The sequence below is a fragment of the Barbus barbus genome, assembly GCF_936440315.1.
Source record: "Barbus barbus genome assembly, chromosome: 1".
Lineage (NCBI taxonomy): Eukaryota > Metazoa > Chordata > Actinopteri > Cypriniformes > Cyprinidae > Barbus > Barbus barbus.
The window spans coordinates 3,706,424-3,720,819 of NC_136729.1; the positions used below are offsets into that span (position 1 = coordinate 3,706,424).

Consider the following 14,396-nt stretch of genomic DNA (forward strand, 5'->3'; position numbering starts at 1 on the left):
AATGAAGTATAATTTTTAATTTCTCGTATTTTTTTTCAATCACCAAATTCCCTTAGGGAACAATACAATATGAATTAGAAATGAGAAAATAATCTAATTTTGTAAGTCTCCTTTTAAGTCAGCCACTTTATTTATTACTTTCTTAGTCACGAAAATGGATGAATTTTAAACACAACAAATAACTGCTCCACTGGTCTTGATGCTGTGGTCACTGCGCTGGATGCTTGGTGTCGATGAAGAATGTGGTCAGCTGTCCTTTGCCCTTCACGTTGACCACTCCTCTCAGAGTTATGATGTAGCCCATCGTTTGAGCCACCTGTGCCGTCTCCTCTGTCACCTGAGAACACAACAAACATACACCTGAATGAGAACATCTGGAGCTGTATTTGTCTCATCAGACCCAATTAATCAATTGACGTTTACAGCTAGTACTGTATTAACATGCATCTCAAATTATGCTGGAGATCCCACTTAGACTTTTTATTTCAACTTCAAATATGCTATTTTGATCATATATTTAGAATTGATATGGATTACTCTAATGCTGTGTTTCTATGTTCTTATATTGACATTTACATTTATGCATTTAGCAGACGCTTTTATCCAAAGCGACTTACATTGCATTCAAGTTTTTACATTTTATCAGCTCTTACTTTCCCTGGGAATCGAACCCATGACCTTGGCGTTGCTAGCGCCATGCTATACTATTTGAGCTACAGGAAAGCTCGCAATATTTACTCCCAGATCATTTTTTTTCACTCAGGTTTTGTGTTCACTTACAAAAGTTTAGCAAATTTCATGGTGAATGCAAAATATCTGTGAACAAATGCAAATTTTCTCAGGAAACGCAGAGTATTTGTGAACCATTGCAAATTTCTTGGGGAATAAAATTTGCGAGCAAATCCAAATTTCTCAGGGTACACAAAATATTTGTGAAAAATTTAAATTTCTCAGAAAACGCAAAACAATTGCGAGCAAATCCAAATTTCTCAGTGAATGCAAACGTTTTGCAAACAAATACAAATTTCTTAGGGGAATGCAAAATAATTGCGAACAATTGCAAATTTCTCAAGAAACGCAGAGCATTTGTGAACAAATGCAAAGTTATTTTTTTTTTATTAGTTTTGAAGCAGTACATTAGACAAAACATACTTAGACGATACCATAAACACAAAACGTGGAACACAAAGTAAGATGTACATGTAGTTATGTGGGATATATGTAAAGCAATTGTTTGGTGTATGTGTATATCTCTGTTATGCATTTCCAAATATATATGTGGAACAGCCTATTTGCAAAATGTCATCGCAGGATATTTGTAGAGGAAAAGAAAGAAAAAAAAGGAGAGAAAAGAAAAGAAAAAAGGAGAAATATATATATATATATATATATATATTTAAAAAGTAAAGTAAATAAAATAAATAGAAAGGGAAGAGAAGAAAATAAATAATTAAATGGATATACAGGTACATCTCAAAACATTTGAATATCATGAAAAACTGCATTTTTTTGTAACTTATTTCAAAAAGTGAAACTTTCATATATTTTAGATTCATTACACGTAAAGTAAGACATTTCAAAAGTTTTTTTTGTGTGTTAATTTTGATGATTAGAGCTTACAGCTCATGAAAGTCAAAAATCTATTATCTCAAAACATTAGAATATTTCCTAAGATCAATCAAAAAAAGGATTTGCCAAACAGAAAAGTTCAAGTTCTTTAAAGTATGTTGATTTATTCACTCAATACTTGGTCGGGGCTCGTTTAGCACAAACTCCAGCATCAGTGATGAGTGGCATGGAAGCGATCAGCCTGTGGCTCTGCTGAGGCACTATTGAGCCTTCAGCTCGTCTGGATTGTTGGATCCACTGTTGCTCATCTTTCTCTTGAAAATATACCATAGATTCCATATGGTCAGGTCAGGCATGTTGGCTGGCCAATCAAGCACAGTAATATCATGCTCAGCAAACCACTTGGAAGTGGTTTTGGCAGTGTGTGCAGGTGCTAAAGTCCTGCTGGAAAAGGAAATCAGCATCTCCATAAAGCTTGTCAGCAGATGAAAGCATAAAGTGCTCCAAAATCTCCTGGTAGATGGCTGCGTTGACTGTGGACATCAGAAAACACAGTGAACCAACACCAGCAGACGTCATGGCAGCCCAAATCATCACTGACTGTGGAAACTTCACACTGGACTTCAAGCAACATGGATTCTGTGCCGCTCCACTCTTCCTCCAAACTCTGAGACCTTCATTTCCAAATAAAATGCAAAATTTACTTTCATCTGAAAAGAGGACTTTGGAGCACTGAGCAACAGTCCAGGTCTTCTCTCCACAGCCCAGGTAAGACGCTTCTGATGTTGTCTCTGCTTCAGAAGTGGCTTGGTAGCTCTTTTCCTGAAGACGTCTGAGCGTGGAGACTCTTGATGCACTGACTCCAGCTTCAGTCCACTCCTTGTGAAGCTCTCACAAGTGTTTGAATCAGCTTTGCTTGACAGTATTCAATGTTCGAGCAGCCTTGTCAGCGCGGACATCTGCCTTTAAATCCGGAAACTCTGACGATCACAAACAAGCCAGTTATGATCTCAGGAAATCAATCAAAGCTGCCAAACGACAATATAAAAACAAAGTTGAAGAACAATTCAAAACCAACAACGCAAGAAGCATGTGGCAGGGTATCAATAACATCACAGATTTCAGAGGGAATAAACCAGCTACTGTGAACATTGCCGCCTCTGTACCGGACGAACTTAATCACTTTTATGCTCGTTTCGAGGCTCACAACACCGCCCACACAGAGCGCGCTCCCGCGGCTGTAGCAGAAGAGGCGAGCGCACTTTCCTTTTCTGTCGCAGATGTAACCCGATCCTTCCGACGGGTGAACATCCGCAAGGCTGTGGGTCCCGATGGCATCCCAGGCCGTGTGCTCCGAGCATGCGCATTCCAACTGGCCGGGGTTTTCACAGACATTTTTAACCTTTCCCTCTCTCTGTCTGTGGTTCCCGCATGCTTCAAAAAATCCACCATTGTGCCCATACCAAAGAAAAATAAAATCACATGCTTGAATGACTGGAGGCCCATTGCTCTGACACCCATCTTCAGCAAATGCTTTGAGAAACTCATCAGAGACTACATCTGCTCTGTGCTGCCTGACTCACTGGATCCCCTACAATTCGCATATCGCAGAAACCGTTCCACAGACGACGCTATTGCCTTCACCCTGCACACTGCTCTCTCCCACCTGGAAAATAAGAACACCTATGTGAGAATGCTGTTTGTGGACTACAGCTCAGCATTCAATACCATAGTGCCTGCCACACTGGTTGAGAAGCTCCAGACTCTGGGACTAAACGGATCTCTGTGCAGCTGGATCCTGGACTTCCTGACAGGCAGATGTCAGGTGGTCAGAATGGGCAACAACACTTCATCCCCGCTGACCCTCAACACTGGTGCTCCTCAGGGCTGCGTCCTCAGCCCACTCCTGTACTCCCTGTACACACACGACTGTACAGCAACACACAGCTCCAACGTCATCGTCAAATTTGCTGACGACACAACGGTGATAGGCCTGATCACTGACAACGATGAGACGGCCTACAGAGAGGAGGTGAGAACCCTGACTAAGTGGTGTCAAGAGAACCACCTCTCACTCAACATCGACAAGACCAAGGAGCTGGTGGTGGATTTCAGGAGACAGAGCAGAGAACACACACCCATCACCATCGACATGACACCTGTGGAGCGAGTAAACAGCTTCAAATTCCTCGGTGTTCACATCACTGAGGATCTCACATGGTCCGCTCATACAGATGCAGTGCTGAAGAAGACACACCAACGCCTCTTCTTCCTGAGACGGCTGAGGAAGTTTGGAATGAGCCCCAGCATCCTCAGATCATTCTACACCTGCACTGTGGAGAGCATCCTGACAGGCTGCATCACCGCCTGGTTTGGAAACAGCACTGCTGGCAACCGCAAAGCTCTGCAAAGGGTCGTGCGAACTGCCCGTCACATTGTTGGAGGTGAGCTTCCCTCCCTCCAGGACATCTACACCAGGCGGTGTATAAAGAAAGCCCGGAGGATCATCAATGACTCCAGCCACCCGTCCCACAGACTGCTCTCTCTGCTGCCCTCAGGAAGACGTCTCCGCAGCATCCGATCCCGCACTAGCCGACTGAGGGATAGCTTTTTTCCTCAGGCTATCAGGCTAATAAACAGTAAAAACTAATACACCCTACAGCACACTCCCACTTTACAATATACCACGCACTGCACTTTAATTCCAATACAGTTCAAACTGGACTACCAGTACACTACTGCACTAATACAACAATCTTTTTGCCAGCACTGGATACCCTCCAATGCACATCCATGACATTGCACACCCGGTTTATATATAATCTGCTGCATCTTCGCATATTACTGTGTGTATATAACGTAGAATGTGTACTACATACTGTGTATAATGTGTATCGGTAACTGTATGTCTGTCTAATAGTACACTATGTGTACTGAGTATATGTATGTGTATATTACACATTGTCATCTGTATAAGTCTGTACGTATGTATGGTAATGTCTATATGTAAATTGTTTATATGTAAATTGTCTATATGTAAATTGTTTCTGCAGTGTATGGAGCACGCTCTCAAGAATTTCACTCACGAAGGCACACGTGCTGTGGTGATGTGACAATAAAAGTGATTTGATTTGATTTGATTTGATTTCTCAAGCTTGCGGTCATCCCTGTTGCTTGTGCACCTTTTCCTTCCCAAATTCTTCCTTCCAGTCAACTTTGCATTTAATATGCTTTGATACAGCACTCTGTAAACAGCCACAGCTTTCAGTAATGACCCTCTGTCACTTACCCTCTTTGTGGAGGGCGTCAATGTTCGTCTTCTGGATCATTGCCAAGTCAGCAGTTTTCGCCATTATTGTGGTTTCAAAGAACAAGAAAAACTTTTGAAATGTCTTACTTTACATGTTATGAATGTAAAATACATATGAAAGTTTCACTTTTTGAAATAAGTTCCAAAAAAATGAAGTTTTTCACAATATTCTAATTCACCCCGTCAAGGTTTTTTTTTTTTTTTTTTTTCACAGTCTTGAAAATCCTGGATATATGATAAAGCCTCATTATAAAAGTGTGATTTCTAAATAGTAAATGAATAAAACTTCATAATTTCATGGGCATTTTTATGCCAGGCTCTAAAAAGGTAGAAATACTGAGTAAAACATTTTTGAGTTTATACGAATTAACGTGAGAATCCTTCTCCATAATCTGTGTGAAGTAAATAATGAACAGCTAGAAATGAGGCCTGAATATTTTAATGGATAATACAGAGTCAAAAAGGTTGGGAACTGCTGATCTAATTATCAATCTAAAACATTAAATGCAGTTTAACCAGTTTTTATAGTATGATTTACATCAAAATGAATTTCAGTTTTGCATCCTCATGTCTAACTTTTAATTGTTCATTTTGTTCATTTTCTGGTGTAAATAAATAAGCAAGTTGTCAGAGTTTGAGCAGAGCAGATTTCTGAGGCTGACACAGAAATGCTTCCTTAAATTACATCACAAACAGATTTATATTTTTATAGTAAAACATACATCACCTGTATTTTATCCAGGACTCCTGTGCTGTCCATCCTGCTGGCCACATTAACTGTGTTTCCCCAGATGTCATACTGAGGTTTATGAGCGCCGATGACGCCTGCGATCACAGGGCCGTGATTTATACCTGAACACAACACAACACCAAACGCAAGTCAATGTTATGGTAGATAAATACGGTTTTTCAATGTTTTCAAAAGAAGTCTCTTCTGCTCACCAATGCTGCATTTATTTAATGAAAAATCCAGGGACAGCTGTTTTCTATGTGAATATCTGTTAAACTGTAATTGATTGCTATGATGCACAGCTGTATTTTCAGCATCATTACTCCAGTCTTCAGTGTCACATGATCTTCAGAAATCATTCTAATATACTGATTTACTGCTCAAGAAACATTTCTGATTATTATCCATGTTGAAAACAGTTGTGCTGCTCAATATTTTTGTGGAAACTGTGATACATTTTGTTTTTCAGGATTCACAGATGAATAGAAAGAACAAAAAGAACAGCTTTTATTTGAAATAGAAATAGTTTGTAACATTATAAATGTCTTTACTGCCACTTTTGATCAATACATTTTGATCCTTGATGAATAAAAGTATTAATCTAATGTCTCTTGAGCAGTAAATCAGTATATTAGAATGATTTCTGAAGATCATGTGACACTGAAGACTGGAGTAATGCGCTCACAGAAATCAATTACAGTTTAACAGATATTCACATAGAAAACAGCTAGTTCAAACTATAATAATATTTCACAATATTTACTGTACTTTTATCAAATAAATGATGCAGCCTCGGTGAGCAGAATGTTTTATTTTCTCTCTCTATATATATATACATATATATACAGGTGTAACTTGAACTTTTCTGTTTTGCATATCCTTTTTTGATTGATCTTAGGAAATATTCTAATATTTTGAGATACTGGATTTTTGACTTTCATGAGCTGTAAACTCTAATCATCAAAATTAAAACAAAAAAACGTTTGAAACGTTTTACTTTACATGTAATTGTCATTAATCTGGTCTATGAACTTCCGTTAACTCACCACCAGAGGTCACTCACTCACCACAGGGACTCTTGCACTACACTAACTGTTGCACGCCACCTCAGACTACAATTCCCATCATCCATTGCACTGACGACACACACAGCTGATTGCACTGATCACACACCCTACATAAACCATGGGCTTCCTCTCTCCCGAGTATTGGTTAGCATATATCCTAGCGATAGCTACTCTATGGAGGCCACTCAGTTGTTAGTCTTTCCTTGCTAGTTTTCGCGTGTTTGATACCTGCCCGTGTTTCCTGGATTAACCCTTTGCCTCGCCGTTTGGACTTTGTTTGTACCTCGTTTGGATTATTGCTGTGTACCTGGATTATCTCTCTTTGCCTTGACCCTGTTGGATATTGTTCGGCGATCGAAGACCCACGCTTGCCCTAGGACTACTCTTTGTCTTGCCATTTATATACTTGTTTGACCCATGTCTGTTTGATGACCGCGCCTTTTAATAAAGCTCTGCAAATGGTTCCTCTTGCCTCATGTCTCGTCGGCCCCATAACAGTAATGAATCTAGAATATATGAAAGTTTCACTTTTTGAAATAAATTACAAAAAAAAAACTTTTTCACGATATTCAAATTTTTTGAGATGCACCTGTGTGTGTGTATATATATATATATATATATATATAGGGTTACATATATGTAAAAAAAATCTATGAGTAATAGGGTTAAAACATTTATTTTATTCTATTGTTTGTTTGTGTGTATGTGCATTGTCCATTCATTTCTAAATTGGGGATGATGTTTTTTATAGCTTTCTATACTTTTACATTTCTACATATGTATGTCATTACGTAATGTAGCGTAAAAGTTTGTTAGAAATACACATGTGAAAAACCGTGGTGTGTACAATCAAAAAGGCTTAACTTTAGTGATTGGACGCTTAATGGCTTAAACCCGCCTTCCCAAATACGTGCATGTAACGCAATTGGGTAAATAAGAGGAGGGGGGAGAGAGAGAGAGGATGGAGAAAAAAAAAAAAAGCGTCATGAGAAGTGGGTCGTGAGTGAAAAACTAACAATATAAGAGAGAAAAAAGTGATTTTAAGTTTGTTTAATTTTGTTTAAATCAAAGTCTATTCGTTATTGGACTGTTGAGATACAGTTAACTCACAATATGGGTTAACATCGCGGTTCTTATGAGTTATACTGAGTTTCTACAGACGTTGCTGCCTTTAATCGAGACAGCTCACCCGTTTGCATCGTCTGTACTGAGGTGCGTGTTGAAACTTTCACATAAACGCTGTCGTGGGATGTTTCTTCGTGGGACACCGGGGACTGTGAAATGCACTTTTGAAATCCGAAAGGCAAGCGAGTCTTCTGGCTACGAGGGAGAGAGAGAGATGGCCATCATCCGGATAGCGCACCCAGCCACCGGAAGCGTTGGGTGTTCCTCTGGCAACGGGGGATGATTTTTGCTTTCCAGGAGGATCAAATTATTAAGGCTCTAACAGATTGCGATCGACAAAAGAACGAAGGTACCGTGTTTTCGTTGTGTGTTTGCTCACTTGAGTGAAGCGGGCAGTTTAAGTTTTCAGGGCCTCACCGCACTCAAGCCACGACACAGGCCTGCAACGGGGGGGTGAGTACAGTGGTGTGTGTGTGTGTGTGTGTGTGTGATTGTGTGGGCCCACTGGTTATTAATGTTTAATTCTGTTGACATTGATACTTAGAGGATATTTTCTGCAGAGTTAAGTTTGAGTTATTCGCTCGTTTAAGGACGCTGTCATACTTGAAACTAACCAAATCATTTACTGTGTCATTAGTAAACTGTGTGCACTGCATAAGTGTAAAACGCCGTTGGGTGTTAAGTGGTTTCAGATAAATTGTAACTTCGCATTTCCTCTAATTTGAGCAAGTATTTTGCTTAAGTTTCATTATTTCACTTTACTATTTCATTAAATTTAGTATCTTTATTTGTTAAATCCTCTCTTTATTTGTTTGAGAGTATTGTATTTGGGGAATACCTCTTATTGAAGTAGAGCTCATACACATATGTAAGTTAAAGAGATCTTTATTCAGACAACACGTATAGTAAGGAAAAGAGTATATAGTGTAGTCAAAGAGGGGGGCCTTAATCCAACAACATAAGGCATTTAGTTTCTGAACCTGGTGCTGCTCCTTACAACTTCCTAGTTCAGAAATGTAGGGGGCGCTACACACACACACACACACACACACGCATATATATATATATATATAATATACTGAATAAAGTCTGTGTTGTACCGATCCTCAGTTTGAAGCTGTTGAAGGAGTGTATGTTGATGTTCTCCAGTCTCCCCATCAGAGCGATGGCGAAGTCCAGCATGCAGCGGATGTTACTGCTGAACATGTCGTAGATCTGTAGGCGGTAGAACCAGATGAAAACTCACACATGCAAACATGTCCTATAAAACACACACACATGCACCAGTGCTATACCTCTCTCTCCTCTGCTTTGGTAGGTTTGGTCAGTCCAGCCGCTGCCATGTAGGTGCTGCCGATGGTCTTGATCTTTTCCACGGTGCTGAACTTGGGCTTGTTAAGGAGCTGTAAGAGAAGATTACAAGGCAGGTGGGTTAAAACGATTACAAACAGATGGATAAACAGACATCAGATAGATAATCACCTCGTCAAAGTCTGAAATGATCTCGTTGAGGAAGCGAAGGCACTCCAGGCCGTCGTTGTTGACACTGCTCTCGTTGTAATACTCCTTGAAGAAATGCGGCACGGACGCGAACATCACGCAAACACACTCGCACGACTTACTGTACAAGTCCTGAAACACACACACAATCAGTACTATCACAGAAAACTAATTCACATCATATTTGAGCCATCAGACATTTATGGCTCATATAGTGAGAATATGGAGGAAAAAACAGCTAATTTTTATTTAGACTCAAACTGAGCAAAAATATGCAATTTGCTACAGATGCTGATGTTTATATGATGAAATCAATGAGATCTTTCTAACAATAGAGCAGATACTGATATAAAATGATCTAAATATCAGTGGTCGCTCTATATCCCCAATAATATATCTTAGTAAGATGAGATTGAAATGATCCAAACATATAATGCAATGCTGATTGAGAGATGAAGAAATAAATGCTCCTCAGATGTGAGATGTTTTGGAGGCTTGTGAAGATCATTCCTCCGCTGAGGAACAGTGAAAGTAAAGCTTCTGGAAACAAACGCTCCTCAAAAGATCCTGATGATCAGATTTGAGACGCACTGATTTTTCTAGAAAATGATTGATGGAGAATCAAGTAAAGCTGAGCTGCTTCAGTCCAGTAAGAGTTCATCTGGAAATATGACTGCAGTTATTCTGACATTTACTTGATCAAAATCAGTCAAGATTTAACACGAGAAGCAGCAGCTGAAGCTGGACGCTTGTACAATTACACTAAAAGAGCTTTTACTGGATAAAAAAAAACTCTAAACTATCAATCATACAACAGAAGACATGAGGAGATTGTCAGTAAAACTGCAAATATCGAGGCCTTTATGTATAAAATATGATACAGTAGTGCTGTAGGGTTAGCATCCATCCATTCAGAGATGTTAATAAAATATATTAATACGCCTCTAGGTGGCGCAGTGGAGTCAAAGCGCCTCCTCTGTGATTGTTTGACCTGGTTCTGGATGTCTTTGCCGATGAAGAAGTCTGTGACGTGTTCTGGCAGAAGGTTCTGCAGCAGGAGTCTGTTGACGTTCTTGGTCGTCTCCATCTCCTCCATCTCTTTATTAAAGCACTTCTCCAGCAGGAACTCGGCCCGAGAGCCCAACTCATCCTGCACCATATCAAACACACACAGATTACTCCAATGACACGGCCTGATCAAGTGGGAGGCATTTTTCCATTAGTTACTTCCAACAAAACAAAAATATGTGTAAAAGAGAAATGTTCCACTAAAACTATTTTGTGGTTTTGCTATTTTGAGATATAAAATGGTGATATTTTATCATCATCTTCATGCTACTATAGATTTATATATATATATTATATATATATATATATATATATATATATATAATTATTACATTTTTATTTTCTGCTTTATTTTAACTTTAAAGTTTAAATAATGTTTTTGTGCTTTTATTATTTTTTCTATTAGATGTATTTATATCTGAAATATGCATGTAGTTTTTTTTTTTTTTTTTTTAGCAATTTTCAGTTTTAGTTCAGTTTCAGTTTCACTTTTAGCTTTTATTTTAGTACAAACTAAATTAAATTTAGAAATGTTGTCTTGGCAACTGTTACTTGTGTGTTCTTCCTTCGTTTCCTTTTTGCCCTTATTTGGTATTTCCTGTTCTAGTTTCCAGTCATTAGTTAATCATTCATTCTATTCACCTGTTTTGTGTTAATTATCTCGTTTACTCCTTTGTTCCTGTTCCTTTATAAGCACTCAGTTTGATTTGTATCTTCGTCCTGTCTACATGTTTAATAAAGGGAAAAGAGTGAGTTGATGCATCATCGTGTTCCTTATCTTTCCTTATCCTACCTACAACCACATATCCCGTAACAGAAGACAGGACCAATACCGAGGATGAGGTTGGAAATAGCCTCCATAAACGTGCGGCCGAGAGAAGAGGGGATGGGATATCTTTCCAGGGGATGGGATATCTTTCTCTTCCCGAATGGATGGTGTGTGGAGGAGTACGTGTAGGAATTCATAGCGACCAGCCACCAAGCCTTCTGCAACGATCTTACGCTTATGGAGGGTTGAGAATATTCTCGCCGTCTGGGAATATGGCAAGCCCGCCGTCCGGGAATATGGCAAGCCCGCTGTCCGAGAATATGGCAAGCCCGCCGTCCGAGAATATGGCAAGCCCGCCGTCCGAGTATATGGCAAGCCCGCCAGAGAAGCGCAAGTGCCCTCCAGTGCCTGCTCCTCGCAAGTGCTCTCCTGCGTCTCCGCTGGTCCCGTCCAGCTCTCCTGCGTCTCCGCTGGTTCTGTCCAGCTCTCCTATGTCTCCGCTGGTTCCGTCCAGCTCTGCGCTGCCCGAGCGCCCCCAAGAGTCTGCGCTGCCTGAGCGCCCCAAAGAATACGCTCCTCCAGAGCGCCCTCAAGTGCCCGCTCCTCCAGAGTGCCCTCTACTCCCCGCTCCTCCAGAGCGCCCCACAGAGCCCGCTCCTCCAGAGCGCCCCACAGAGCCCGCTCCTCCAGAGCGCCCCACAGAACCCACTCCTCCAGAGCACCCCACAGAGCCCGCTCCTCCTCAATGGCTCCCAGAGGGGAACTTCCCCAAGAAAATGTGGGGGTGGGGGCATATAGTCACGACCTGTGTGGCCAAGGCCACGGAGCTCCCTGATCTGCCATGGCCATCCAAGCTCCCCCCTCCCCAGTGTTACTATTATGGCGCGGGACGCGCCTTCCAGGAGGCGGGAGTAATTGTTACGTGTGTGTTCTTCCTTAGTTTCCTTTTTGCCCTTATTTGGTATTTCCTTTTCTAGTTTCCAGTCATTAGTTAATCATTCATTCTATTCACCTGTTTTGTGTTAATTATCTCGTTTAGTCCTTTGTTCCTGTTCCTTTATAAGCACTCAGTTTGATTTGTATCTTCGTCCTGTCTACACGTTTAATAAAGGGAAAAGAGTGAGTTGATGCATCGTCGTGTTCCTTATCTTTACTTATCCTACCTACAACCACATATCCTGTAACAGCAACAAGATGAAAGAAAATAATTTAATGTTTTTATATATTTTATTTCAGTTAATGTTTAAGTAAAAATGTTTAACGTTGTTTAGTATAATTACCCAATAAAAGGTTTTCTGCTATCCAATGTTAATTTATTTACTATTACAGTTTTTAAAAAAAAATTAGATTATTTTTTTTTTTTTTTCTATTTTAATTTTGGTCCAAGTTTTAACAAAATTTTGTTGCGTGTTCCTATTAGTTAAAATATGTATATTTGATACAAGTTCTAATTTATTTAGTTTTACTTATTTTAGTACTTCAACTTAAACTAACTGAAAATGAAAAATGTTTCAACTAGCTGAAACAGAAAAGTGTTTTTTTTTTTTAAGTAATAAAATTATATTTTTTTTAAATATAGTTTCTATTTTTATTTTGGGATTTAGGTAACTATAAAAACCCTGCTGTGGTCAGAGGATTCTAACAGTTATAAATAAATATGAAGACCATAGTTGAAAGACACACTAGTTGAATACCATCCTTGACTCATCAGCTGAGCAATATATTTGAGTAAACAGCACTTATCTTGTTTCAGATATTTATAATGTATGAATCAGTTGCTGTAACACCCATGATTCCCCACAGATGAAGGAAGCAGCACCATTCAAAGACAAAAGCTACTGCGTTTCGAGAAGTAGCTAGTCATCTGGAGCGGATTACTTTTTATAAACTTCCCTATTACTGAATACATAATATCAAACTAACACACACACACACACACACACACACACACTCTCTCTCTTACCTGTCGCACAAGAATAAGGGAAATCAAGTAGAAAATGACCAGCCAAATGCCGGACATGATCTTGGGCTCCTTAAGAACTCCCGGCCTAAAACACACACAGTGAGATATCACAATAAATATTAATGTCTGCTCAATTTATTGACTTTAACAACAATCACGGGGTTTCTGGACACGTTTGAGTTAAAATGCAAAGAAACATAGAAACAGCATCTGAACCTGGACTGTTAAACAAACTAAAGTCACAAAATCAATACTTACTTTATTTACCTTCTTAATTCATGTTCTTGCTCTTATTATGAATGATTAATCAGTGACATAGTAATAAAGAAAAAAACGTTTGTCTTCATAATCTTTCATCAAAAGTCTGAGATAACTAATCCTTCTTATTTTTCAACTGCCTGTAATAAAAATAAACTTTATTCCTTCCAACCAAGTCCTCGTGAATTAAGTCCCACCTACATTAAATTCTCATTAACTATATGAAATACGCCACATTATTGAAGTACATTGGGCAGCATGTGCCACTTCATGGTGGCTTTATAACTGAATGTAATATGAATTTAATATATATTCAGATACCGGTTTCAACACATTCTAAACTAAACTTACAATTAACTGTGCTTATGCTAAATATTCATACAAATGTAACTGCATTTGTGCTAAATATTAATGCAAGTGTGTGAGTGTGATTCATTATTTAAATTAGGTCTGCACAATGAATCAAAATTAAATTAAATTATAAACCGTTTTTAATACAAATGTATTGTTAAAATAGTAATATATTTGTCTTCATTTTATAGTAAAAATTATGATAACTGTTAATATTATTGTTGTTCTAAGAGTTCAAATTAATAATCCAACAATAATAATTGTATTGTATCAATTGTATTTTTATCAATAATAATAATTTATTATAGTTGTTGTAAGTTAAAATTAATAATATAATAATAATGTTGTTTTGTATTATTATTATTATTATATATTATAAAAAAATACAATAATAATAATTTTCAAATTGATTACTTTTCTAAATATCACTGAGACACTATTACTGTCAGTCCTGTGTCTTGTTTCCCCCTCCTCCCGTGTCTCTATGTTGCCTTCCTGTTCCTGTCATTATGAGTTGATTAGTCCCTAGCCCTGTTTAATTAGTCCACACCTGTTTCCGTTGATTTCCTTGTGTTTATAAGCCCTGTGTTTCCCTGCCCCTTTGTCCGGTATTAATCATCATGTGTGTTCTTCCATCCCCGAAGCTCCACGTTCCATGTTATTGGTTTTTGGAATAAACCTCTGAA

At 38.8% G+C, this 14,396-nt stretch overlaps 1 protein-coding gene across 1 annotated transcript in view; it reads right to left on the reverse strand.

The window, feature by feature from the left end:
• Window positions 1-14,396, reverse strand: part of LOC306879731 (adenylate cyclase type 4-like) — a 58,790-nt gene continuing 44,394 nt past the window's right edge. The window contains exons 20-26 of the mRNA XM_079432886.1: window positions 13,102-13,186; window positions 10,293-10,451; window positions 9,284-9,433; window positions 9,097-9,204; window positions 8,902-9,016; window positions 5,607-5,731; window positions 1-337 (exon numbers count right to left, since the gene is read on the reverse strand). Coding sequence (XP_079289012.1) covers window positions 209-337; window positions 5,607-5,731; window positions 8,902-9,016; window positions 9,097-9,204; window positions 9,284-9,433; window positions 10,293-10,451; window positions 13,102-13,186 — 871 coding nt within the window. The 3' untranslated portion in view covers window positions 1-208. The remainder of the gene's footprint in view (window positions 338-5,606; window positions 5,732-8,901; window positions 9,017-9,096; window positions 9,205-9,283; window positions 9,434-10,292; window positions 10,452-13,101; window positions 13,187-14,396) is intronic.